The 26,484-nt window shown below is 50.0% G+C and overlaps 2 protein-coding genes and 1 long non-coding RNA gene across 7 annotated transcripts; 2 read left to right on the top strand and 1 right to left on the bottom strand.

The window, feature by feature from the left end:
* The first annotated feature begins 2,462 nt into the window (after positions 1-2,462).
* On the top strand, positions 2,463-7,414 carry LOC111938544 (guanylin-like). The gene is made up of 3 exons (XM_023940288.2): positions 2,463-2,869; positions 5,995-6,184; positions 7,030-7,414. Exons 1-3 carry the CDS (start codon positions 2,795-2,797, stop codon positions 7,092-7,094), a joined length of 330 nt encoding a protein of 109 aa, XP_023796056.1. The 5' UTR covers positions 2,463-2,794; the 3' UTR covers positions 7,095-7,414.
* LOC147649508 (uncharacterized) lies at positions 5,624-14,406 on the bottom strand. Of its 2 annotated transcripts, none has more exons than XR_015278770.1 (2): positions 13,911-14,406; positions 5,624-10,215 (listed from the first exon to the last, which is right to left on the bottom strand). It is a non-coding gene; the product is annotated as an uncharacterized LOC147649508 (long non-coding RNA). The 2 variants fall into 2 exon arrangements; XR_015278771.1 differs by lacking the exon at positions 13,911-14,406 and adding an exon at positions 10,953-11,040 and having other exon boundaries at positions 9,835-10,215.
* Positions 10,975-22,970, top strand: LOC111945012 (uncharacterized). Of its 4 annotated transcripts, none has more exons than XM_086860745.1 (18): positions 10,975-11,581; positions 11,672-13,186; positions 13,603-13,687; positions 14,414-14,606; positions 15,489-15,551; positions 15,630-15,673; positions 15,760-15,825; positions 16,009-16,088; positions 16,161-16,671; positions 17,191-17,253; positions 17,332-17,375; positions 17,462-17,527; positions 17,711-17,790; positions 17,863-18,965; positions 19,044-19,087; positions 19,178-19,222; positions 20,092-20,135; positions 21,295-22,970. In XM_086860745.1, the coding sequence occupies exons 2-6, from the start codon at positions 12,773-12,775 to the stop codon at positions 15,634-15,636; spliced, it is 762 nt and encodes a 253-aa protein (XP_086716871.1). In that variant the 5' UTR covers positions 10,975-11,581; positions 11,672-12,772; the 3' UTR covers positions 15,637-15,673; positions 15,760-15,825; positions 16,009-16,088; positions 16,161-16,671; positions 17,191-17,253; positions 17,332-17,375; positions 17,462-17,527; positions 17,711-17,790; positions 17,863-18,965; positions 19,044-19,087; positions 19,178-19,222; positions 20,092-20,135; positions 21,295-22,970. The 4 variants fall into 4 exon arrangements, with proteins under 4 accessions (XP_086716871.1, XP_086716875.1, XP_086716873.1 ...); XM_086860749.1 differs by lacking the exon at positions 10,975-11,581 and adding an exon at positions 14,819-14,959 and having other exon boundaries at positions 12,709-13,186; XM_086860747.1 differs by lacking the exon at positions 10,975-11,581 and adding an exon at positions 14,819-15,233 and having other exon boundaries at positions 12,709-13,186.
* The last annotated feature ends 3,514 nt before the right edge of the window (positions 22,971-26,484 follow it).

Here is a 26,484-nt window from a genome sequence, read left to right as displayed (position 1 = left end):
CAACTGAATAATTCCTAGTCCCTCCTGAGCTTGGTGAAGCAGTTGCAGACCTTCACAACCCCAGAGAGAAGTGGAATTGGGACGTGAATGTGGTGTGGGGTAGTGGCCCTGAATGGACCTGCACCGTGACACTGAGGGGCAAAGAGGCACGGCATAGCCACAACACCCATCCTCTAAAATTGTAATAATTCAAATTTCATGGATGGATTGCCTGGCTAATTAAGAGTTGGTTGGATGGCCACAAACAGGGTAGCGGTGAAGGGCTCAGATGGAGCTCAGAGACAAAGGGGTGTCCCTGGGAGTCCATACTGGGATGAGTGCTTTTTAATGTCTCCATCAGTGACACAGACAGTGGGGTCGAGGGCACCCTCAGCATGCTGGCAGATGACCCTGAGCTGAGCAGCGCAGGTGACACACCTGGGAGACAAGATGTAATTCAGGGGGACCTGGAAAAGTTCCAGAAGTAGGCCCATGGGACCCTCAGGAAGATCAAGGCAGCCAAATACAAGGTCCGGAAACGTGGGTTGTGGCAACTTCATTATCAGTCCAGAAGTGAGCTTGTCCCTCTCTTGTCCTTCTTCTACCCCAAGTCTTGCTATCAAGCCCTTCATTCCCAGCCTGGATTGAGACTGGGGGTTTTCCTTACTCATGTGCAGGCCCTCATGAGATTCTCATGGATCCACTTCACAAGCGTGGCCAGTTCCTCCAGGATGGCCCCATCCTTCGGGTGTATCACTAATCCTGCTCGGCTTCCAGTCACCTGCCGACAGGCTAAGGTTGTGCTCCACCTCACTGTGTCCTTGATAAGGTATCAAAGAGCACTGGTCCAAGGTAGTGCCCTGAGGTACACCACGCCTCACTGGACATTGAACCAAGGGACACAGAGTTGCAGTCAATGGTTCTGTGCTCTTGTGACACCTCTCCAAAACTGCCTGTCCATCTCTTTGGGGTCTGTCCAAGGTTGGACTCAATGATCTTGTTTATTTTCAATCTTAACAATTCTCTGGTTCCCCCAATACCTCTTTAATCTGTTGTTTAGTTTCCACCAAGCTGTACTCAGGGCTTAATGGGTTGAGGATAAACCAGGTTTTGGAGAAGAAAACGTTCGTAAAAATTTCCAAGGGAAATGTTCTCAGAAGAGATTTTTGCTCTGCCCTTTGCTGTTCCACCCTTGGCCCACATTAAAGTAATTAAGGACAGAGGCCTGAGATGCTGTGGGGTTGCAAATGCTGTTGGCTGCTGGCCAGGGCAGAAAGCAGAGAAGTTGTTACAGGAGAGGAAACAGGCTTGTTTTTTTTGAATGAAGATCCTTCCGGGGGTTCAAATTTTGTGGATGAGGCTGGGGGGAGGAGAGAAGCAAAGTCTTTTCAGCTCAACCTCTGCATTGTCAGCTCAGCTTCAACTCTATAGTAATTTTTGGATTATACTGAATCAGAAAAGTCTGATTCCTTCCCTCCAAGGCCCTGACTGGGGACTTGGCAGCTTTGGATTCTGGAATTTTGCTCCAAGCAGAAAGATGATTTTCACTGTAACTAGAACAATAATTTGGGTTACAGCAAAAATTGGAGCCTTTGGAGTATAAAACACTGCTGAGATTTGAGGAAGGTGCTCAGTTGGGTGACTGTTGCCCTCTCCTACTCTGCTGGGATCAGGAACTTTGTTCTCCTAGTGTCTGTGTTAATCCAGACCCAAAAAATTCCAGAAATTATTTACAGATTTGAGGACCTGAGCTTGATGTGAGAACTGGCCTGAGGCACATTGGTCCTTCTCCATCCATGTGACTTTCCTGAGTTTCCATATAAGCATTGAAGTCATGGAGAAATGGATTTGATTCCTAGCAGCCTTTGCCCTTAATGACGCCCCCTGTGCCTTTTAACACATAACATTTTAATTAGGGACTGCAAAGAGCAGAGATGACGTTTTATAGTTGGGCATGTGTAGGCGCTGCCTGGGGCTCTCTGCCTTGGTCCTAATCTCTCTCCAAATCCCTGACAGGATTTGGGGTCACAAGGGACAGGACCGGGGGAAATGGCTTCAAGTTGTGCCAGGAAAGCTTTAGGTTGGATGTTGGGAAAATCTCTTTGTGGAAAGAGTGGTCAGACACTGAAAGGGGCTGCCTAGGCCAGTGGTGGAGTCACCATCCCTGGAAACGTTCAAAAAATGTGTGGATGTGGCATACGGGGACAAGGTTAATGGTGATCAACCGAACACTTAGGTCCTGGGTTGATGATTGGACTCAATGATCTTAGGGCTTCTCCAACTTTAACAATTCCATGATTCTGTGATTATTACACTCTTAGTTCCTGGAACTCGCAGAACAGGCCACTGGCTGGGTTGATTTTTTTTATATCTTCTTCCAAACTTCTTTTTTTACTCCCAGCTCTGCAGAAAGCGGCCAGAATTATGGGGACTTTCAGGTGCTGCTGGAACTCAGTATCCACCATTTATTTATTGCAGCTTGGAATGTTTTGCCCACCTGAATCACGGACAGCATCTCAAAGTGGGAGCAACTCATAAATCCCAGGATCTGCCTGGGTGTGACTGATGAGCTGTGCTACTGAGTAGAGATATCTGAGAGTCCCCCTCAGGCTTTATGGTACGTCAATAAAAAGTTTGGATTAATGGATTACCAACCTAAAGCCGTGTGAAGTCTTTATAAAGCTCTGACTGCTGGGCAGTCTGAAAGCTCAGGAGAAGAGGGAAAGTCTGAGAAACACAAAAAAGGCAGAGAAAGCCTGACAGCAGAGGAAATAAAATCTGCCCAGGTCAGGAGAGACTTGGCTTTGCAGGCACTATGAAAAGCTTTCTTTCCTGGCCAGTCCTGGCAGTCCTTGTCCTGGTGCACATCTCCCAGGCTGTCTATGTTCAGGTGAGTTTTTTATCTTTCATTTGTCGGTATTACAAATTCAACAAAGTGCCGATATTTTTTTAAACTTCTGGCTGCAACAAGAACCTTGAACTAAATTAATAAACCTGAATTTTTGCTTTGCTCAGCCTTGATTTCCACTGTGCTCTGGGTTTTTCTTCTGTAAAACACTTCAGGTATTACTGAATGCTGCTGCTGTTTATTTACCTTCTGCAGCCATATCTCTGCTCTGAAATCCCTTAGGGACTGAGGTGTTTCATGCCCGGAATTTTCTCCTAGACCTAAAGCCATGTGCAGTGAAGGTGCGGCCTTTAGAGAGCGATGGAAACATGGTGTGACAAAGGAAAAATTGTCCTGTGTTACCTGGTTCTAGGCAGGAAGTTCTTTGTGGAAATGATCTGTGAGTTTATGAGATGGAGCCTGGAAAAAAGGGCAAAGAAGAGCTTAGTTGGATCAAATTAAATACTAATAGGCAGAGAAGATTAGAGCACCCTCTGTGAAATTTTCCAAGTACACAGCACCTATGGCTGATATTCCATGCAAGGTGGAAGGGGTTAAGAAGGTACTTCAGGGCCCTGGTCTGTCCTTGGGAAAGCTTTGGATCTTTCTGCACTCATCCTGAGGGACAGTGTGGGAGATTTCAGTCTGATTGCAATGTAAACAACTTCCTCTGGGGGCCAGGGAAAATAATACTTATTAAACAATTACTGACTCTGTGTGTGTGCGTGTGTGCGTGTGTGTGTACAGCAGGTTTGTCTATGTGTCCTGGACTACTCTCTCTTCTATCCTTTGGATGACAGAGATATCCAGAGGTGGCAGGTTTAAGCTATTCCTTTCTCTCAAACGATTCTTCAACATTTACAGTCTCCAGAGGAGCAAACAGCTTCTTACCCAGTGAAAACAAACCTAGTTTTCCACTTGCAGCCATAAGAAAATGTTAATAAATGAGAATGGCTGCTTCCAGGTTGCATAAAAGAGTAGGAAGTGCATCTCTGGAGCTTGAGCTGGATTTCTTCTCTCATTGATTGTTAAATCTGTGTTTTCCCCACTGTACTTGCAGTGAACTCTGAGTGTGTTGCAGACCTTTCTCATGAGGTCTTTGAGATCTGACTGATTCTCTTTGATTCTTTACTGCACAAAGTTGGCTTCCACTCTTCTTCCCTGAAATTTTCCCCGAGACTTCCCTTCCCATAATATGTCAAATTTAACTCTCTCTAATACATTTCTTACTTGAGGTGGCGGGGTTTTGTGTCTATTTTGCTGTTCCTTTGTTCTTTTTTGTCCCCAGGACCTGCAGATCTCAGGGTTTGTTCCTAGTTTCTGGTTTCTCTGAAATTGTGCCTATAAAAATCCACTCTCTTTTCAGTTATATGGGTTTTGCTTCTCAGTTGTGTGACCAACAGCTGAATCTAGAGCTGCTTTTATAGGAAGAGTAGTTTTTTCATAGCCAGGGCTGATCACAGAATCAGAAAGCTGTTTAGGTTAGAAAAGGCCTTTAAGAGCTTTGAATCCAACTGTTCCTCTAGCACAGAGAGATCCACCATGTTCCCAGGTGCCACATCCACATGTTTTTGGAACACTTCCAGGGAGAGTGACTCTACCATTCCCATGGGCAACGGGTGTTGGTGTCCGATTAACCTTTATAGATCATTAAGACCAGAAAAGATCTCTAAGGTCATTGAGTTCAACTGATAAATTAACCTGCGTAAGATCATAAACTGATTGCAAGAGAAAAGAATTTGACTTAGTTAAGTAAATGCATATCCCAAGTCTATCTGATTGGCTTTTTTAAACCTTTAACACCAGAATAATATGATTCTGTAAAAAACCCTCCAAGTCAGAATCAAATCCCCTCCCCGTTTATCTCACACCATTCCCCATTGGACTCCTGGGGCTGTGAAACAAATGCAAATATTTGCTCTTGTGCTGTATCAGAGTCACTGAATTTTATTTCTTTGGATGAGGAGCTGTTACTCGATCCCGGAATCCCAGGATGGTTTGCGTTGAAAGGGACATTAAAGTTCATCTCATTCCGAACCCTGCCATCAGGGTGGAACCTCCCACATTACTTTACTGACTACATGTTGTCCATGAAACCACGTCAAAACGGGAGATAAAAACCAGTTTGAAAATGCTGATTTGTCTTCTAGGCCACACTCTGATTATCTGCAGATGGGTACAGGCTTTGTGCACTTGTTTAAACAGCTGCACCTAGAACTTAAATTTATGACCTCAAAAAGGGGGAATGAAAACTGAGGGAATGACCCTTAACCGACGCACAGGGAGGAACAACTAAAACATAAAGAGTAATATTTCTCAGAGTCCTGTCCCGGCTTCCTGAAGTTTCTGGTGAGAGCTTTGAGTCTGAAGTGTCATATTTCTGCTTCCAAAACCTTGTTTTTCATTAATCGTGTGGGGAAATTTCAAATTGGCACAGGGTGGGATTGTTGGGCATCTGTGCGGGGCCAGGATCTGGAGTCAATGGTTCCTGTGGGTCCCTTCCAACTCAAGAGATTCTGTGATTCTAGATTAATGGAAACTTTCCACAATATCCTGAGATGAAGGGTTTAAGCCCTCAACAATGTGTGGTGTGAAAGAAGAGCTGCTTCTGTGTGGTCACACCTTGCCAGGTCACACTTGGCACTTCCACTGCTGTGCCTAGGAGAAAGGGTGAACCAAGTAAATTCCCATTTATCCCCATTTAAGTCATGATTTTGTAGATCTCTGCCACATATCCCCGGAAGCGTCGGATGGAGCTTGGAGCAACCTGGTCTAGTGGAAGTTGTCCCTGCCCATGGCAGGGGGTGGAATGAGAAGAGCTTTAAGGTCCCTTCCAACCCAACCCATTCCAGGATTCTGTGATATTGCCCAATCATTTCTTCTCTAGGCTGATGATTCTCAGCCTGGATCTTTCTATCTCATATTTTATGGATCTGTCTCATGGGGGTGAGCCAGGCCCAAATTCTCCCTCTGTCCACTGCCTTCATTCAGCACAGGTTTTATCTGGGCTTTCTTTCAACATTATCTTTTCCTTCTGTTATATTTTTTGGGAGAGCTCTTGGTTGAAATGGAATGGATTTGCTAAAGGCCTGACTTCCATACACCTCTTTTTTTCTGGTTCTGCACAGGATGGAGACTTGAAATTCCCCCTGGAGTCCGTGAAGAAGCTGAAGGAGCTCATGGATGGGAGCAGGCACATCAACCCTCGCATGAGGGTTCCCATGGCCAGCTATTCCCCATGCCAAGAAAAACACCTCCCTGAGGAATTCCAGCCTGTGTGCAAGAGGGAAGATGCACCGATGGTTTTTAGGAGGCTGAGTATGTCATTCATATTTCGTAGTTTTCATTTGTACCACAATTTTCAACCTTAAGCTTTCCAATAGCAGGAGGCAAAGCGACAGAATTACTTCCGTTTCACTTCTAGGGTGGCTCAGAGGGTTTGTGCTGCATTTGTGCTGCCTTTTCTCCTGCAAAAGTTTGGCTTCCCAAACCCTCTATGGAAAATTCCTGCAGTGCTGAGCTGAGTTGGCCACATTGCACTGTGGTGATCATGGAAAAGTTCATCCAAGTAGAATAATGGAATCACTGAATGGTTTAGTTAAAGCTCATCCCATTCCACCCCCTATGGGCAGGGACACCTTCCACTATCCCAGGGTGCTCCAAGCCCCATCCATCCTTGGACACTTCTAGGGATCCAAGGGCAGCCTCAGCTTCTCTGGGAAACCTACGCCAGGGTCTCACCACCATCACGGGGAGGAATTTCCTCCCAGTATCTCATCTAAATCTACCCTTCTCTAGCTTAAGCCATTCCTCCTTGTTTAAAGTCCTTCTGCCATGTGCTGCTGCTGCAAAACTGTTTGCTTTAAAAAGTTATTATATTGCATTTATTTACTGTCCAGTACAAGGGACGCTTTAGGATGAAACGTTTCAATGTCACGTTGTGCTCTTCCACATGTTCCCATTGCTTCCCAAGGAATTCAGGTTTGATTTCATTCCTTCAGCCAGATTTTAGCATGAACTAATTTTACTCAGAGCAGTATTACCTACAAGGATCTTTCAAATTATCCTTTCAAACAACAGGAATGCAAAGGAGTCTCCAAATGCTTTGACAGGTGGCTCTGCCCTCCTGGCATCTGACCGAATTCCTTCTTTCTCACGGACAGGCCTGGCTGCCGAGGACGACCTGTGTGAGATCTGTGCCAACGCTGCCTGCGCCGGCTGCTTCTGAGAAGGTGGAAAAACCCACGCAAGACGTGTCCAACTGGGAAGTTTGTGCATTCCTGTGGCAAGATCACGTATTGTCACCAATCAATATTCCTGGACTTCATCTCCCACTCAGCCAAACTGGAGCTGCCAGCTCGTGGGGACGTCCCTGCAGTCTTGCAGCACCTGGATCAGGTGCCACTACCAGAGCAGTTCTGCCATCAAGGAGGCTGTGACTCCTCTGAGAGGTGCAGGTGCTGCAGAAGTTGTGTGACACTGGAATGGAAATGCCCTGTTTCATTTCCCACTGTTTTGCCTGTATTTGAACAAGCTGAATGAAACTCAGCATCCCTTGCAGCCTTTTTAATAGTTTATATTTAATGCCCAATAAGTAGTATCTAATCATTAATATGTGCCTATAATTTGGCCTCCCCAACACACAACATCACTGGGTTGTGTGTTTCCAGTCCCTCCTTCCCTCCAGACCTTCCCACAAATCTTCCACCCCTTTGGATCCTGAGACACAGCAGGCTCGTTTAGCCTGTTGCGTAGAGCACCGCAGAGGGAAAAAGGGGGGTAAAGGGGGGCCCAAACCTTCATTTTGTCCCCGCTGACTGAGATTTGTGATTTTGGGGGGTTGGTTTGACAGCAGAAGGTTGTGTTCCTGGGGGAAAAGGGGTGGGGGGCACACAGGAAAAGAAACAAACATAGAATGGCCTGGGTTGGATAAAGATAATGAAGAACGGATGACAAATAAAGGAAGCCAAGAGCCAGGAGTGGAGATCTGATTTCACAGCAGCAGGCTTAGAAAGCCTCTCCAGAGCCCAAACATTGAGGGCAGCGTTCGCCAGCTCTCTCTGGTACCTGAGGCTGTGGCTCAGAGCAGAGCGGGGATTTAATCAGGCTGGTTATCAGCTCAGCCACCTGCACAGCCTGTGGGAATCACAGAATCGGGGGTTGGTTAAGGCTGGAAAAGCCCTCTGGGATCATGGAGGGCAACCATTAATCCAGCACGGCCAGGGCCACCACCAGCCACACGCTGCGGGTTTCATCCTGTGCAGGAGCACCAGGCTGATGTGACGATCTGCTAATGTTAATAATGGAATACAGAATTACAGAATATCCCAAGCTGGAAGGGATCAGTGAGTCCAACATTGGTATGTACCAGGCTGTGGAGAGGTATCTGTGTTAAACAAGTGGGTATTGCTGCTTTGAAGGAGAAGATTTATTCACTTTAAGAAGTAACCCCTGGCTTTAGGATTTATTTGCTGTATTTATTTAGGAACGTGTGAAAAGTGCTTCTTGCACAGAGAAGCTGCCACCCTTCCTCCAATCTTGCAACCACCAGCATCACCTTCAATGCACACGAACACAAGGGAGTGAGGGAAGGAAAGTCACGATGAATTTCAAGGAAATATCTGCGGGTCTTTCCTGTCGTTATTTCAGAGATAAGACAAAGCCTTCAGCTACCACAGCTTAAAGCAAAGAGCTGCTGGCTTAGCTCTGTTATCTCATCTGACTATCCCTTGCCAGGGGAGAGGGGAGAACCTAAACCGGAGCATCAGGCAACCTCCCCTGGCATTGTCAGGAACCCTGACATCAGCAGTATATTTGTCTAGTTTGTTCCTCCCTCAACCTCTCAGTAGCTCAAGGATAACCATGGGTTTATGGCTGATGTCTGTGAATCTGTGCAAACTTTCTGCTTACCCAGAGCCCCAGGCTCTGTCTGGAGTCACAGAGGTGCTCATAAACCACCTTTGTTGGAAAGGCTGGGCATGGGAATTACCTCGTGTCGCTGCCTGTTCTAAAGCACAGAGACCAGGCTGGGAAAACAGATTCAGAGTACCGAGACCAGGCTGGGAATTTGTGAGTCCCCTATGTACAAAGCCCCAGGTACTTGGAAGATTCTTCCATTTTTATAGCCCAGCATCAAAATGTGTATTTCATGGCTGTTCTTTCATTTTTCATCTTAAATCCACTATTAGCTGGGAATTTTGTAGATTGGTGCAAAAACTCAATTTTCATATAATTTCTTGGACTGAAAGTTGGGTAAAGTAACAAGTGTGAAGCAAATCTTGTATGAGATCATTTAAATTTTCTGGTCAACATAAAGAAACTCTAAACAGGTGATTATTGTGTTATCAAGCAGCACATTTCAAGGTCAGGGTACAACAGAACTTCATCTATAAACATATTGATCCTGTTTAGGAAAGAACAGTCATACTTCAACTACCTTTTCTCTTCTCTTTGATTTGCAACTATCAAGGGACAAAACCATAATTTTTAGAGCAAGAGTTTGTGAGGACCTTTGTGACACAGGAGCCTGATACTAAAATTAATATTATATATAATCAATGAATTAAGTATTGAATAAAATATATTAAAAACACCAGTGTTCTATTTAGATGAGGAGTCTGTAATGCCACACATTGTAGGGAACAACACTATGAACTGGTCCCAGTATCCTCATCCGGGAGAGGAAATAAATAGGCTTGTAAAAAAAACAACAAAAAACTCCTGAAGAGACTTGTTAGGATCAATGCCAGAACCTCAAACCGGTGTGAGATGTAGTATGAGAGGTTAAATAAAACCAATTTAGAAGAATTAAAAATAGCCAGGTAAGTTCAGTCTTGAGCTTTAGTATTTCCTTCCCCCTCCCCACCGCCTTTCCCCCAGTTTAGGTGCTCTTGTGCTCTTGCCTTACAGAAGGTATTTGAGTGGGCAATTTCATACAGGGCCCTACAAAGATCCACTAAGAACCCTTGTTTTTCTCCTCCCCCTCTTTATTTATTTATCTATTTATTTAATTTTCCAGGAAGGGCTAAATCCAGACAGCATTTGAGACAAGCAGGAAAACAAGTTGTTTCAACAGCAAAAAAACTTTCTTCCTTTCAAATGTACAAAAATATGAAGCCTGAAGCCCATTTCTTCAGAGAATCCTGAAGCAGTTGAGGTTGGAAGGGACACCGGGGGCCATCCTGTCTTACCTCCCTCGGACCTGAATGTCCAGGACCATTTCCAGATGACTTTTGGATGTCTCCGAGGATGGAGAATCTGCAGTCTCCCTGAGCAGCCCGTTCCACTGCTCAGCCACCCTCCTTTTTGTCTTTTTGTTTAATACCAGTGAATTTCTGACTTGCCCCCACCTAGGAAAAAGAAGAACAGAAGTATTTACTAATTTCAAATTAAGCTCTTTTTTGAGAAAATTTCAATACTTTTCCTGGAAAAAATGCAGAATGATTTCAGGCAGTGTAGTTGGGGTTGGTTTTAGCCCTGGGTGGGCCTCTGCTCCCACCCCACACAAATTCAAGGATCCCAGAGCGCTCAGCAAACACTGAGCACACAAAGATGTGCTTGTCCTTGGGGTAACATTTTAACTAAAGGGTCAGAGAAAGTACCAGTGATGACGTGATTTTGTTTATAAGCAATAAAATGTCATAAAAGCAATGGCACGCCCAAGGAGAATTTGCACCAAATATTAGGCATGTTCTGATAAAAAATATCAGGGTTGAGATAGAAACACTGTTTGATCTTTCCAGGAGCTTAACTTGTTTTTTTTCTTCCCAGGAATCTGTAAGACAAATCCCATGTTCTCCTCTGACTGGGATATTGCACCATCAGGCACTGGAATCAGAATTGCCGACTGAAGTATTTTATTGATGTTTCCATTCCTGTAATGGCGAGACACTTTTTGAACAGATCAGTAAATGTTCTGCTTTGCTATTTCAGTGGGTGAAGTGACACAGTGAATCCAAATATCCCTGTTAGCATTCATCTGCTTTAAATAGCAAATACCCCACAGCTGGGAATTGTCAGTTGTTCCAGCCATCTTTGACTTGTTGATACCTCCTGGTAGATGTCCAACCTCTCTCCTGGGACGTACCCATGAAAAATCTGGAAAATCCAGTGCAGGGTGACCGAGGTGGTGAGGTGTCTGTGGCCCATCATCTCCCCCCTGCTCCCCAGGTGAGGGGAGATGAACTTCTTTAATCTGAGGAGAGGAAAAGCATGAAGGCAGAAATTGTGAGAAATAGGTTAATCACGGCCTTCAGAAAGGCACATCCGGCGACAATTTTGTGGCACTTCCAAGGATCCATGTCTAAGTTTGCTCACGAGCCACATTGGCTTTTAATAGCTCTGGAAGACATTTTTTATTATTATTTTGGAAGCTTGTACCAAGCGTGGTGTGTATTTGTTGTCGAAAAAGAAATATTTAAGATTATTCTGAACCCAGTGCCTAATCATTTTGCTAAATTCCCCTTGCCTTATATAATTTGGCCTTTTGTGCTCTAAAGCTGCTCCTTATCTTTGATCTCTTGTTGACTCAGACCTACAGGGCCTTCAGCAGAGCTCTTGTGACGTCTTTGAATGAAGTCAGCGGATGTGGGTGAGCGAGCACACAAAGGCACAGAGAACAACAGAGACTCGCAGCAGGAATAATGCAGGGTGTCACTCCAGCAATCCAGCCGTCGAACAGATTGCATTTGGGAAGGACGGAAGTACGGAACCCTGGTAAGTCAACAGCAGGGATAACTCATCACACCAGAGAGCGAGAAACTCGCAGAACATCACACAAAGAATTTTCTTCCTGTTGCATTCCAGGAGCAAAACAGATTGTGCTAAGGGAGCGTACTGTGATAATTCCGGACATCTCATGCACATCGGAGATGTGACCAAAACCGTGTCACTGCTAGTCAACAAAGGTCTCCAAGACACATGGATATGCTCCAGGGCTGGAGCCCCTCTGCTCTGGAGTCAAGCTGGGAGAGCTGGGGGTGTTCATTTAGAGAAGAGAAAGTTCCAGGGAGACCTCAGAGTCCCTTCGAGTGCCTAAAGGGGCTCCAGAAGAGGCAGAAACCTGCTCCTGGCTACAGGCCCTCGGACCTGAAGGGCGGCCCGTTTCCAGGGGGAAGAAAACTCAACCCATCAGGCTCCCAATGGCAGTTTGTCAGAGGTATTTGGCACTCCAAGGGCAGACAGAGTATTAGGTGAGGGGAAGCCTTGCACCCCAGCGTTTCCAGGGCAGGCGAAGGGCTGGGCAGGGGATGGAACCACCGGCAGGGCCTTTCCTCCCCTCTCTGCAAGGTGCCCAGCTCCTGGGCAGTCATGCCCAGATGAGCGCCTTCCAGAAGGTGCTGGATCCGTCCCGAGGGTGCCGAGCGCCTTCCAGAAGGTGCTGGATCCGTCCCGAGGGTGCCGAGCGCCTTCCAGAGCATGTAGGATGCGTCCCGAGGGTGCTGAGCGCCTTCCAGAAGGCGCTGGATACGTCCTGAGGGTCCTGAGGCTGTTCAAGAAGGTGCTGGATCCGCCCTGAGGGTGCTGAGTGCCTTCCAGATGGTGCTGGATGTGTCCTGAGGGTCCTGAGGCTGTTCAAGAAGGCGCTGGATCCGTCCCGAGGGTGCTCAGCACCATCCCGAGGGTGCAGGATGAGTGCCGAGGGTGCTCTGCACCGTCCCCCGTCCTAACCCTAACCCCGCCCGCCCTCGGCATCGCGGTTCCCGCAGCTCAGCTCCCCTACACCCCCTCCGTGCCGCCCGCGCCGCCTTGGTGCCCCGCGGGCTCCGTTTTCCCGGCGCCCGCGGGGCCGCCGGCCCCGCCGCCGCCGCCCAGCGCCACTACTCTGTGCGGCGCGGGCCGATCCGAAATTCGCGCTGCCGTCCACCACTCCCCCATGCTGCCCTGCGGCGCTGACGTCATCCACGCATGCGCAGTCACCGCTTCTACCGCCGATGCTCCTGCCGCTACCCACGGCTGCCTCGTGCCCTCCCGCAGCCCCAGCTTTTCTACCGCCCTTCGTACCGGCCTCTCAAGCCACGGAGGGGGAGAAAAGGGGACGGGACACCGGCTCTACAACTGCTGACACCCGCGTCGCCTCTGCCACCGCCCAGCCCAGCCACCGTCCAGTCCCCGCCATGCGTCTTCACGTCCCCGCGTGCACCACCGAAGCCACCCAACGCCGGCACACGGCCCCCGCCTGTCTCCGCCCCGCTGCTAACACCGGCACAGATCTCGTCAGTATCCGCTACGCCAACAACTCTCCCCGGCAACGCGAAACAGCGACAGTTTTCTGCTTTCCTCTTCTACCTCACCACTTCCTCTTCAGAGCCCCAAAAAAGGGTGGGTTATCAGGAAAAAAGGGGTTTAAGCTGAGGGAAAAAGCTTCCTTTTCCACAATTGCCTGTGTTCAAATTGAAGAGAAATCCACTTTCCCTGCAATTTTAGTAGTCTCAATTGGAGGTAACTCTGCCTTTTCTGTGCTGTTAGAAGTATTAATTGATAGAGACTGCCCATTTTCTATTTTTTTCCACTTTAAGTGGAAAGGGAAAGCATGGATGATGCTTTTTTATGGATCTGAATTAAGAGAAAAATGCCCCCTTTTCCATCACCAGAGAGATTTAAAGCGAGGAAAACCACTCTTTTCCCCAGTATTTGAGGGGTTTAAATTAAAGGGGAGAAGCCATTTATTTACCACTGTATCTGTTTAAATGGAGTTAGCTGTCCCATTTGCTCATTTTAAGCATTGCCTTTTCCAGCATTTCAAAGGTTTAAAGCTGCATTTCAGGGCACTTCTACCCACACCCCGGCACCAAATATCTGCGACGGGAGCGAGGCCAGCAGGTATGTAATGGGAGTCCATTCTTTTTCTTATTTTTATTCAGAATGTAGAGAGCCCTGATTAAAGGTCCCTATGAGACACCATCCAAATCAATACTATTCTTCTCCACTCTAGTTAATCACAGGTGGAATGCTACTTAGCAATCACTGAAAAATAATTATGCAAGTCTATAAATTATCCAACTTAGCTGGCAACGCTGCTGAAACACAAAGTTTTTCTTCTTACCTTTTTTTTTTCCTTTGCTCCATTGTTTGGAGTAACTGTAGCAAAAAAGAAAACACTGTTTTTTCTTAAAGAGTCTTCTTCTACACGGAGCTTCTTGCCTCAAATTTAACTCAGAGGAGCCAAACAGCTACGGTCCCTCTGAGGGCTTTTATACCCGGTGGGATTTGCCGCCTCCCCTTTCCCAGGCATCGTGGGAAAAAGAGGCGGGCCCAGTTAGGGGTATATTAACCCCAGGCTGTGCTAAGGGGCATTATTCCCTCCAGGGGAATCAGTGGAGGTAAAGAGCTCCTCTCTCATTTCAGTGAAGCAGCTCTTTCGATTTACTTTAGTCTGCTAAGAGCAGGCATCTTTTGGGCATTTGCAGCAGCTGAAGTTTTGAAAACACCTTGAAGAAAACAATATTGAACACAGGGAGTATTTAAGCTCATGATTTTGGGTTGGGGGTTCAGGGGCAATAAGATGCTTTTATCATGACTCTTCTTCTTGGCTTTTTTTTTTTTTAGGAGGATTGCAATTTCCAGAAGTTCTAGGCCACGTCAAGTGCGATATTTCAGATTCTCTCAGCAGATTCATCGTAACACAAAAGGGAACCGCCCCCACAGCAGCTTTCCTTAGCAGCGGATCGGCCTCTCGCACAGATTCGCTTCGGAGAGATAAGTCCAGGGCCGTGGTCACAGAGGGGATCAAAGCAGGGCGGTGGGTTAGGATTCACACCGTTTAGGGGTTTTGAGTCAGCTATGGGGAGGGGAAGGTTTGAGAAATGGCCATTGGGGCCACAGTGAGGGAAAGGCTCACTTTAGCTAACAATGCTGAGGTGGGCAGGGCAGAGCAGTCCCGGGGGGTTGTCACTTGTCTCTCGTGCTTTCTGTATATTCCGTGCATCTCGTGTAACGTGCCTCTTGCCTTAGCCCTCCCAGGAGCTTCTGAGAAACCCCAGGTCCTTCCATTCATCTCCCATCTTTGCGTTCCTCGGCCCGACGCCGGCGCAACTTTGATTCTGGAGCTCTGACACGCGTCAGAATCGCATCTGTCTTCAGAAGCACGCGATCGTACGTTTTTTTAGGTCTCGTTCTCAGCTGTGTCGACAGCTATATGCAGCAGTGTTTCTTTACAGTGGATAAGGACTTGTGCCAATTCAAAGGCAGGCAGAGGCTTCCAGCCACAGGATTCTCAGGCATCCGTCTCTGCGGTTCTTGGAAAAAGTTGTTCCTTTAGCATCTTTTTCCTCCAGGGTCATCCGAGCCCGACAGGCTCGCCTGGGGTCCCTCCTCGGTCATCACGTTCAGCATTCTCTCGGTCCTCATTGAGGACTTTCTTGTCTCAGTGAGTTTTCTCTGCCTGTCACGTCCCCTCGTCTCGCGTGTCACGGGTGTCTGGGGGTATTTGGTCCGGAGCTGCTCTGCCCTGCCGCCCAGCCCGGTTGTAGGCGTTTAAGGACAAGTCCCGGGCACTTGTAATCGGAGACTTGTAGTACGGGCTGTAGTTGGAGTCTAGGTGGTATTCTTATGTTGGCAGAAGGTGTTTGGAGCTGTGAGGTTACCCTGCAGCACTTTGACTCTTTTCCTAACTTTCTTTTAGATGCGGAGGGATTGACCTTCTGGCAGTGCGCCGCATCCCAGATGAGGGGATCCCCCTGAGAAGGTCGGTCACGGTTTTACTTTTCAGCGGGGCTGGAACCGGTCACTGTGTTACAGCTCTACTCTTTGTCTTTCTTTCTAGGAAGTAAAGCCAGAAAGCAGCAGGGAAGGCGAAGCAGGTGGAAGGTGAGCCTCAGTTGGTGAAGAGAAGCAGTTGTTCTTGCTGGGGTCTCAGTTTCTGGTGCAACTCCTTGCTTGTTTGTGTGTTTTAGGCTGCCTCCTGATGCGGTGCTGAAGCCTCCTCACTGACCTGCCGAGAGACCCGGTTTGCTTCTCTGGTGAGCCCCAGCAAACATTACCGGAGTCCGTGACGGAGCCTCGACCTCGTCCACGTGTCGGTGCGGTCCGGGTACCCTTTAGGTGCGGCCGAGGAGTCGCGGCGAGCCGGGGACGTCGCAAGGAGCGGCACGGGCGCGCTCAACTTTAAGCGACGCTGCATCGCTCCTCTCCGTTTATCCTAGGCGAACCCTGCGACGACGGGGTCTGCCTCGGAGCATGGCCGAAGCGTGGTGCCCGAGGACCCGGGCGTTCCTAAGAGAGAGTGAGTAGGAGTTGGGTTTTGGTGAATGTGCCACTAAGATTGTGCTCTTATATTTGGTTTTCCTTATCATAGGTGCTGATACTTGTCTGAGACAACAGCCAGGTGAGAGAAGAACTTCCCAGACGGTGAGGTGGCTTTGTTTGGCCCCCGACCGGCCTCTCTCTGTGACTCACATCTTCAGCCCTCTGAGAGATAAGTGGGGCCCGCAGAGGGGATCAAAGCGGGGTGGCGGGTCGGGACTGAGATCGGTTTGGGTTTTTGAGTGAGCTTTGGGGATGGGGAGGTTCTGGAAATGACCCCATAGGCCCCAGTGAGGGAAAGCCTCACTTTGGTTTGCAATGCTGAGGCAGGCAGGGCAGAGCAGTCCCAGGGTGTGTTGTCACTTGTCTCTTGTGCCTTCTGTGTCTTCTGTGCATCTCGTGTAACGTGTCTCTTGCCTTAGCCCTCCCAGGAGCCTATGAGAAACCCCAGGTCCTTCCATTCATCTCCCATCTTTGCGTTCCTCGGCCCGACGCCGGCGCAACTTTGATTCGGGAGCTCTGACACGCGTCAGAATCGCATCTGTCTTCAGAAGCACGCGATCGTACGTTTTTTTAGGTCTCGTTCTCAGCTGTGTCGACAGCTATATGCAGCAGTGTTTCTTTACAGTGGATAAGGACTTGTGCCAATTCAAAGGCAGGCAGAGGCTTCCAGCCACAGGATTCTCAGGCATCCGTCTCTGCGGTTCTTGGAAAAAGTTGTTCCTTTAGCATCTTTTTCCTCCAGGGTCATCCGAGCCCGACAGGCTCGCCTGGGGTCCCTCCTCGGTCATCTCGTTCAGCATTCTCTCGGTCCTCGTGAGGACTTTCTTGTCTCAGAGTTTTCTCTCCCTGTCATGTCCCCTCATGTCACGGGTGTCTGGGGGTATTTGGTCCGGAGCTGCTCTGCCCTGCCGCCCAGCCGGGTTGTAGGCGTTTAAGGACAAGTCCCAGGCACTTGTAATCGGGGACTTGTAGTACGGGCTGTAGTTGGAGTCTAGGTGGTATTCTTATGTTGCCAGAAGGTGTTTGGAGCTGTGAAGTTACCCTGCAGCACTTTGACTCTTTTCCTAACTTTCTTTTAGATGCGGAGGGATTGACCTCGTGGCAGAGCGCCGCATCCCAGATGAGGGGATCCCCCTGAGAAGGTCGGTCACGGTTTTACTTTTCAGCGGGGCTGGAACCGGTCACTGTGTTACAGCTCTACTCTTTGTCTTTATTTCTAGGAAGTAAAGCCAGAAAGCAGCAGGGAAGGCGAAGCAGGTGGAAGGTGAGCCTCAGTTGGTGAAGAGAAGCAGTTGTTCTTGCTGGGGTCTCAGTTTCTGGTGCAACTCCCTGCTTGTTTGTGTGTTTTAGGCTGCCTCCTGATGCGGTGCTGAAGCCTCCTCACTGACCTGCCGAGAGACCCGGTTTGCTTCTCTGGTGAGCCCCAGCAAATATTACCGGAGTCCGTGACGGAGCCTCGACCTCGTCCACGTGTCGGTGCGGTCCGGGTACCCTTTAGGTGCGGCCGAGGAGTCGCGGCGAGCCGGGGACGTCGCAAGGAGCGGCACGGGCGCGCTCGACTTTAAGCGACGCTGCATCGCTCCTCTCCGTTTATCCTAGGCGAACCCTGCGACGACGGGGTCTGCCTCGGAGCATGGCCGAAGCGTGTTGCCCGAGGACCCGGGCGTTCCTAAGAGAGAGTGAGTAGGAGTTGGGTTTTGGTGAATGTGCCACTAAGATTGTGCTCTTATATTTGGTTTTCTTTATCATAGGTGCTGATACTTGTCTGAGACAACAGCCAGGTGAGAGAAGAACTTCCCAGACGGTGAGGTGGCTTTGTTTGGCCCCCGACCGGCCTCTCTCTGTGACTCACATCTTCAGCCCTCTGAGAGATAAGTGGGGCCCGCAGAGGGGATCAAAGCGGGGTGGCGGGTCGGGACTGAGATCGGTTTGGGTTTTTGAGTGAGCTTTGGGGATGGGGAGGTTCTGGAAATGACCCCATAGGCCCCAGTGAGGGAAAGCCTCACTTTGGTTTGCAATGCTGAGGCGAACAGGGCAGAGCAGTCCCAGGGTGTGTTGTCACTTGTCTCTTGTGCCTTCTGTGTCTTCTGTGCATCTCGTGTAATGTGCCTCTTGCCTTAGCCCTCTCCAGGGCTTATGAGAAACCCCAGGTCCTTCCATTCATCTCCCATCTTTGCGTTCCTCGGCCCGACGCCGGCGCAACTTTGATTCGGGAGCTCTGACACGCGTCAGAATCGCATCTGTCTTCAGAAGCACGCGATCGTACGTTTTTTTAGGTCTCGTTCTCAGCTGTGTCGACAGCTATATGCAGCAGTGTTTCTTTACAGTGGATAAGGACTTGTGCCAATTCAAAGGCAGGCAGAGGCTTCCAGCCACAGGATTCTCAGGCATCCGTCTCTGCGGTTCTTGGAAAAAGTTGTTCCTTTAGCATCTTTTTCCTCCAGGGTCATCCGAGCCCGACAGGCTCGCCTGGGGTCCCTCCTCGGTCATCACGTTCAGCATTCTCTCGGTCCTCATTGAGGACTTTCTTGTCTCAGAGAGTTTTCTCTCCCTGTCACGTCCCCTCGTCTCACGTGTCACGAGTGTCTGGGGGTATTTGGTCCGGAGCTGCTCTGCCCTGCCGCCCAGCCGGGTTGTAGGCGTTTAAGGACAAGTCCCGGGCACTTGTAATCGGGGACTTGTAGTACGGGCTGTAGTTGGAGTCTAGGTGGTATTCTTATGTTGGCAGAAGGTGTTTGGAGCTGTGAGGTTACCCTGCAGCACTTTGACTTTTTTCCTAACTTTCTTTTAGATGCGGAGGGATTGACCTTCTGGCAGTGCGCCGCATCCCAGATGATGGGGTCCCCCTGAGAAGGTCGGTCACGGTTTTACTTTTCAGCGGGGCTGGAACCGGTCACTGTGTTACAGCTCTGCTCTTTGTATTTTTTTTCAGGAAGTATAGCCGGATAGCAGCAGGGAAGGCGAAGCAGGTGGAAGGTGAGCCTCAGTTGGTAGAGAGAAGCAGTTGTTCTTGCTGGGGTCTCAGTTTCTGCTATAACTTTTATCCCTTGATTTTTTTTATTTTAGGTGATCTACTTGCAAGATATCCCAGCCAAGGATACTGGAGGACAGGTGGGTGCAAGCTCTGTGTGTGTTTAGGTGTTTAAGTCCCTGGTTTGCTGCTAGTCTTTAGTTCTCAAAGATAGAATGAAAGAACCGCATCACAAATCCCACCTTGCGGATCCTGACACACATTGGTGTCACGGACAGGATTCTGAGAGACAGAAGGGGTTGCAGTTTTATCGTGCAGTCATTATCAGGGGAAAGACGTTTCGCCTCAGCCGCCCCTAGCCTGCCACGCCGGTGAGCAGTGTCTAGAAAGCAAGGGAGGTGACTCGAATTTCTTAAAAACAGCACATGCCTCAGGGCAAAGCACCCCACACTCGTTTGAGGGCTCTGTCTTCAGAACTTTACAGGGGATCTTTGAGTACGAGAAGTGGGACTGAGAGGTTTTTCTGTTTAAAGTCCCTGGTTTGCTGCTAATCTTTAGTTCTCTAAGATAGAAGGAAAGAACCACATCACAAATCCCACCTTGTGGATCCTGACACGAATCGGTGTCACGGACAGGATTCTGAGAGACAGAAGGGGTTGCAGATTTATCGTGCAGTCATTAACAGGGGAAAGACGTTTCGCCTCAGCCGCCCCTAGCCTGCCACGCCGGTGAGCAGTGTCTAGAAAGCAAGGGAGGTGACTCGAATTTCTTAAAAACAGCACATGCCTCAGGGCAAAGCACCCCACACTCGTTTGAGGGCTCTGTCTTCAGAACTTTACAGGGGATCTTTGGGTACGCGAGGTGGGACTGAGTGGTTTTTCTTCTGTTTCAGTCCCTGGTTGGCTGACAAGCTTTTGTAGTCCAAGATGGAATAAAGGAACCACATTGGGAATTCCACCTTGTGCATTGTGACAGTAACTCAGTGCTTTTTTCTTTTCTGTCTTTGCAGGATTTGGCGTTGCCCCGAGCACGGCAAGGAGCAGAGATGAGCAGGTGAGTTGGCATTTTGAAGTTAAGTTAGAGGACAGGGCTGTAGTGGGATGGGCCCCTCTGAAGCCAAGGGAGAGGGTTTCTTTGCAAGCTCCCCAGAGCTTTTGCCGGGCAGGGCAGTTCCAATCCATCTTCTCGTTCTCTCGCGTTTCACGTCATCGGGCATCTCAGCCTCTCGACGTCGTCGTGGATTTTTTCGTCCGAGGAACCGGCCTTCGCATCCACAGCTATCGCCGCGTTCACCTGGCAGACATCGCCTGCGACTGCCTTGTACTGTGCCTGCCTCTGTAAAACTAACTGCATTGTGCCTGCCTCTGTAAAACTAACTGCATTGTGCCTGCCTCTGTAAAACTAACTGCATTGTGCCTGCCTCTGTAAAACTAACTGCATTGTGCCTGCCTCTGTAAAACTAACTGCATTGTGCCTGCCTCTGTAAAACTAACTGCATTGTGCCTGCCTCTGTAAAACTAACTGCATTGTGCCTGCCTCTGTAACTTAGCTGAACTGCATTGTGCCTGCCTCTGTAACTTAGCTGAACTGCATTGTGCCTGCCTCTGTAACTTAGCTGAACTGCATTGTGCCTGCCTCTGTAACTTAACTTGAACTGCATTGTGCCTGCCTCTGTAACTTAACTTAACTTGAACTGCATTGTGCCTGCCTCTGTAACTTAACTTAACTTGAACTGCATTGTGCCTGCCTCTGTAACTTAACTTAACTTGAACTGCATTGTGCCTGCCTCTGTAACTTAACTTAACTTGAACTGCATTGTGCCTGCCTCTGTAACTTAACTTAACTTGAACTGCATTGTGCCTGCCTCTGTAACTTAACTTAACTTGAACTGCATTGTGCCTGCCTCTGTAACTTAACTTAACTTGAACTGCATTGTGCCTGCCTCTGTAACTTAACTTAACTTGAACTGCATTGTGCCTGCCTCTGTAACTTAACTTAACTTGAACTGCATTGTGCCTGCCTCTGTAACTTAACTGCATTGGTTTGGAGCTGCCCTGCCCTGGCACATAGTTAGAGTTAGGTGGAACAATTATAAAAGGTTACAGTTCCTCTTTTCTATGAGGTTTTTGTGTAGAGAATATGTGGGCCTAGAGGGTGGCTGAGTCATAGCTACCATAGAATTCCTCACTGACCACCTTGTGTTGTCTTGCAGGTCTCTGATGCCTATTTTCTGAGGATCTACCGTTTGATGTTGAGAAGCAGCAGTGAGAAGATATCTCAGGGCATTTTGTTCAGCAGAGTGTTTCAAATAAGGGTTGCGGTCACTGTGCGAGTTAGTCTCCTGCTGCATGTCAGAGTGTGTCTGTCTGTGAGAGTCGGTGGGTCTGGGTCTGCTTGTGTGCATGTGTGTCGAGTGGTTCTAACCTCGTATGTATGGATTTTGCTTTTCAGGACTTACAATTCACTTTTAAATTTAGAATAAAAAATCCCCAGCTGGGGGGGTTTTTTTTTTTCCCTCCCAGCTGGGGTTTTTTTTCCTCGGTCCCGGCCGGTCTGCGAGGCGACAGTCATCGCCAAAGTTTGGGCACGGGCCGGCCCCGGACCGAGGTTTTCGTCAGGCAGGCTGATTTTCAGGCCCCCCCGGGAACCGAGTTCCCGTGGGGTAGGAGGGGGGTGTGTGTTTGTGTGTGTGTGGAGTGGTTCTAACCTCGTATGTATGGCTTTTGCTTTTCAGGACTTGCAATTCACTTTTAAATTTAGAATAAAAAATCCCCAGCTGGGCGGGTTTTTTTTTTTTCCCTCCCAGCTGGGGTTTTTTTTCCTCGGTCCCGGCCGGTCTGCGAGGCGACAGTCATCGCCAAAGTTTGGGCACGGGCCGGCCCCGGACCGAGGTTTTCGTCAGGCAGGCTGATTTTCAGGCCCCCCCGGGAACCGAGTTCCCGTGGGGTAGGAGGGGGGTGTGTGTTTGTGTGTGTGTGGAGTGGTTCTAACCTCGTATGTATGGCTTTTGCTTTTCAGGACTTGCAATTCACTTTTAAATTTAGAATAAAAAATCCCCAGCTGGGGGGGTTTTTTTTTTTTCCCTCCCAGCTGGGGTTTTTTTTCCTCGGTCCCGGCCGGTCTGCGAGGCGACAGTCATCGCCAAAGTTTGGGCACGGGCCGGCCCCGGACCGAGGTTTTCGTCAGGCAGGCTGATTTTCAGGCCCCCCCGGGAACCGAGTTCCCGTGGGGTAGGAGGGGGGTGTGTGTTTGTGTGTGTGTGGAGTGGTTCTAACCTCGTATGTATGGCTTTTGCTTTTCAGGACTTGCAATTCACTTTTAAATTTAGAATAAAAAATCCCCAGCTGGGGGGGTTTTTTTTTTTTCCCTCCCAGCTGGGGTTTTTTTTCCTCGGTCCCGGCCGGTCTGCGAGGCGACAGTCATCGCCAAAGTTTGGGCACGGGCCGGCCCCGGACCGAGGTTTTCGTCAGGCAGGCTGATTTTCAGGGTCCCGGGAACCACGTTCCCGAGGACCAACGACAGCAGGATTATAATGGGGCGGTGGAGAGGAGTGTGAAGGTGAGTATGTGTGCGAGCTGAAGCCGGCTTCTGTGGCGAATGAGTATTGTGTTTTCTGTGTGCTCCTTGTGGTTTGGCATAGCAGTAATAATGAAACAGCATGTATTGACCTTTCCAGAACTGTAGAAATAGTTATATTCTGTTAATATGTATTTGGCTTGTATTGTTCTGTATTTGCATTTGCTGCTGTGTTTCACTGTATTACTCTGTATGTGAATTAGGAATTTTTCAGTGTGTACATGGATTGTATTGTAATGCATTTGTCTCCAGTTTCTCTGTGTTTTGCTGTAGTGTAAATAAATTCATTAAATAAAGGTGAATAAACCTTCATCCCCCTCCCCCCTCTCCCCCCCGGCTCTTGTGTTTTTGGTGTGGTGTAGTCATTATTTTCATTCTATTTCTTGCTTTTCAATCTCTTTCTAACTTTCTCTAAGTCTCTGTCACTGTTGTTCACTCTATTTTTCTGTTTCTTTTCTCTCCAACTCTGTTTCCTTTCCCTCTAGCTCCGAGTTAGACAGAAAGCAACTGGACTTGCTTCCTTTCCACTGTAACTCCGAGTTATGGTGAACAGGAATTGTCTAAGTTTCCTTTCTCTCTGCCTCTGAGTTAGAAAGAAAAGAAATAGAGTTAGTTTCTCTCCACTCTCCCTCGGTTTCTTTTCTCTCCAACTCGGTTTCCTTTCCCTCTAGCTCCGAGTTAGACAGAAAGCAACTGGACTCGATTCCTTTCCACTGTAACTCCGAGTTACAGTGAACAGGGATTGTCTCAGTTTCCTTTCTCTCTGCCTCTGAGTTAGATGGAAAGGAAGTAGAGTTGGTTTCTCTCCACTGTCCCTCTCTTTCTTTTCACTTTGACTCTGTTTCCCTTTTCTCTGTACCTCTGACTTGGACTTAGTTTCTTTTTGCTCCCCCTCTGTTTCCCTTTTCTCTGTGACTCTGACTTGGACTTTGACTTGGACTTAGTTTCTTTTTGCTCCCCCTCTGTTTCCCTTTTCTCTGTGACTTGGACTTTGACTTGGACTTAGTTTCTTTTTGCTCCCCCTCTGTTTCCCTTTTCTCTGTGACTTGGACTTTGACTTTGACTTGGACTTAGTTTCTTTTTGCTCCCCCTCTGTTTCCCCTTTTCTCTGTGACTCTGACTTGGACTTAGTTTCTTTTTGCTCCCCCTCTGTTTCCCTTTTCTCTGTGACTTTGACTTGGACTTAGTTTCTTTTTGCTCCCCCTCTGTTTCCCTTTCCTCTGTGACTCTGACTTTGTTTCTCTTCACTCTCTCTATTTTCTTTCCCTCAAACTTTAACTCATTTCTCTTCTCTCTAACTTCTTGTTTTGCTTTCTAGCTTAAACTTTAAACTTAGAAAAAGCAGCAGTAGACCCTTTTGTGCTCCCGGGGAGTAAAAAAACAATTTAAATAAAAATTATAAAATACATACCACTTACTCCCCGGGAGCACAAAACCTTCTACTGCTGCACCAGACTTATTATTTTTATTCTTTTTCTTTATAGTACATATACTATATAGTGGGGCTCCAGCCCCTCCCACCTACACTATACCTAGTACCCACCCCTACCCCACCCTCACTCACACCTGGCACAACACTGACCCTCCCCTAGCACTCACACAAGCCCTGCACCCACCCCCCTATGCACCCCCCATCCACAAGCACCCACCCCCCTATGCACCCCCCATCCACAAGCACCCACCCCCCTATGCACCCCCCATCCACAAGCACCCACCCCCCCTATGCACCCCCCATCCACAAGCACCCACCCCCCCTATGCACCCCCCATCCACAAGCACCCACCCCCCCTATGCACCCCCCCATCCCCAAGCACCCACCCCCCTATGCACCCCCCCATCCCCAAGCACCCACCCCCCTATGCACCCCCCCATCCCCAAGCACCCCCCCATCCCCAAGCACCCACCCCCTATACACACCCCTCCATCCCATACCCCGACCCCTGAAGCACACCCCAGCCCCAAACACAGCCCCCCACCCCAGCACCCCCACTCCCAACACGCCAGGAACAACGGGAGCCCCCCTAATCAACACAACACCCACCAAAACACCACCCCTCAACCCCAGCAGAGCCCCCGAGCAGCCCATCACGCGACACCACCCCCCGGCGCCGCTCCGCCCCTCGGAACCGCCCCAGAACCGTCGATCACGCCGCCCCACCCCCGGCACCGCCCCCCGGCACCGCCCCCACGCCGTCAGTCTCGCGGCCCCGCCCCGCGACCCCGACCCCGGCCCCGCCCCTGCGCCGTCCATCACGCGGCCCCGCCCCTCAGGACCGCCCCCCGCGTGTCCGTCACCGAGCCCCGCCCCCGGCACCGCCCCCGAGCCGCCCGTCACGCCGCCCCGCCCCCCGGCACCGCCCCCGAGCCGCCCGTCACGCCTCCCCGCCCCCCGGCACCGCCCCCGAGCCGTCCGTCACACCGCCCCGCCCCCTGGCACCCCCTCCCACCCGTCCGTCACGGCGCCCCGCCCCGATGACATCAGACGGCCGCCATTTTATGAAAAATATCAACATTATGATTTTTAATAAAATACATACAAAAACACGATAAAACGACACGGTAACACAAGCACCACACCCCGCACACACGCCGCCGATCCCGCCACGCCAAAAAACCCGTCCCGAACCCGCAGAAAAAGTCCCGATCACCGTCACCCCCCCAAGCGCCGCGCAGCCGCGGGAACGCCCCGAGCCGGCCCGGAACGCCTCTCCGGCGCGCGCCAGCGCGCCGGAGAGGCGTTCCGGGTCGGCGCGGGGCGCTCCCGCGGCTGCGCGGGGCCGGTAAACCCCCCGGCACGGGCGCCGCCATCTTGACCGGAAGTGCGTCACCGGCACCACGGCAACCGCCCGGAACTGCCCTCCTCCCCGTCCCGCCCAGCGGTACCGCCCCCGAGCCGTCCGTCACGCCGCCCCGCCCCCCGGCACCGCCCCCCAGCCTGCCCGTCAAGGCGCTCCGCCCCGATGACATCACACGGCCGCCATTTTGTAAAAAAATATAAACATTAACATTTTTAATAAAATAAACCCAGAAACACGACAAAAACACACCGTAACACAAGCACCACACCCCGCACACACGCCGCCGACCCCGCCGCGCCAAAAAACCCGTCCCGAAGCCCCTGAAACAATCCCGACCATCGTCACACACCCAAGCGCCGCGCGGCCGCGGGACCGCCCGGCGCCGACCCGGAACGACCCTCCGGCGCGCGCCAGCGCGCCGGAGGGTCGTTCCGGGTCGGCGCCGGGCGCTCCCGCGGCCGCGCGGCTCCGGTAAACCCCCCGACACGGGCGCCGCCATCTTGACCGGAAGCGCGTCACCGGCGGGACGGCAACCGCCCCGGAGCCCCGACGGCGCATGCGCGGCGCCATTTTGTCCCGGAAAAAATGAAATCGAGAATCCCGAATCACGGCGCCGAGAACCGCGAGAAAAACGGCACCGAATGCCGCGCGACAGCGCGGCATTCGGTGCCGTTTTTCTCGCGGTTCTCGGCGCCCCGTTTCAAAGCCACACACAAGCACGACACTATAATTATGCATAACCACATGGGCGCGGCCATTTTGAACCGGAAATATAGGGCGCGGCCATGTTTTCACCGGAAATACAGGGCGCGGCCATGTTTTTGCCGGAAATACAGGGCGCGGCCATTTTAAACCGGAAATACATGGGGGCGGCCATGTTTTTGCCGGAAATACATGGGCGCAGCCATTTTAAACCGGAAATACATGGGGGCGGCCATGTTTTTGCCGGAAATACAGGGCGCGGCCATTTTGAACCGGAAATTGATGGGCGCCACCATGTTTTTGCCGGAAATACAGGGCGCGGCCAT

This window comes from Cyanistes caeruleus, chromosome 22, assembly GCF_971803275.1.
Source record: "Cyanistes caeruleus chromosome 22, bCyaCae1.hap1.1, whole genome shotgun sequence".
NCBI classification, from domain to species: Eukaryota; Metazoa; Chordata; class Aves; order Passeriformes; family Paridae; genus Cyanistes; species Cyanistes caeruleus.
This window is presented reverse-complemented; position numbering and strand designations above follow the sequence as displayed.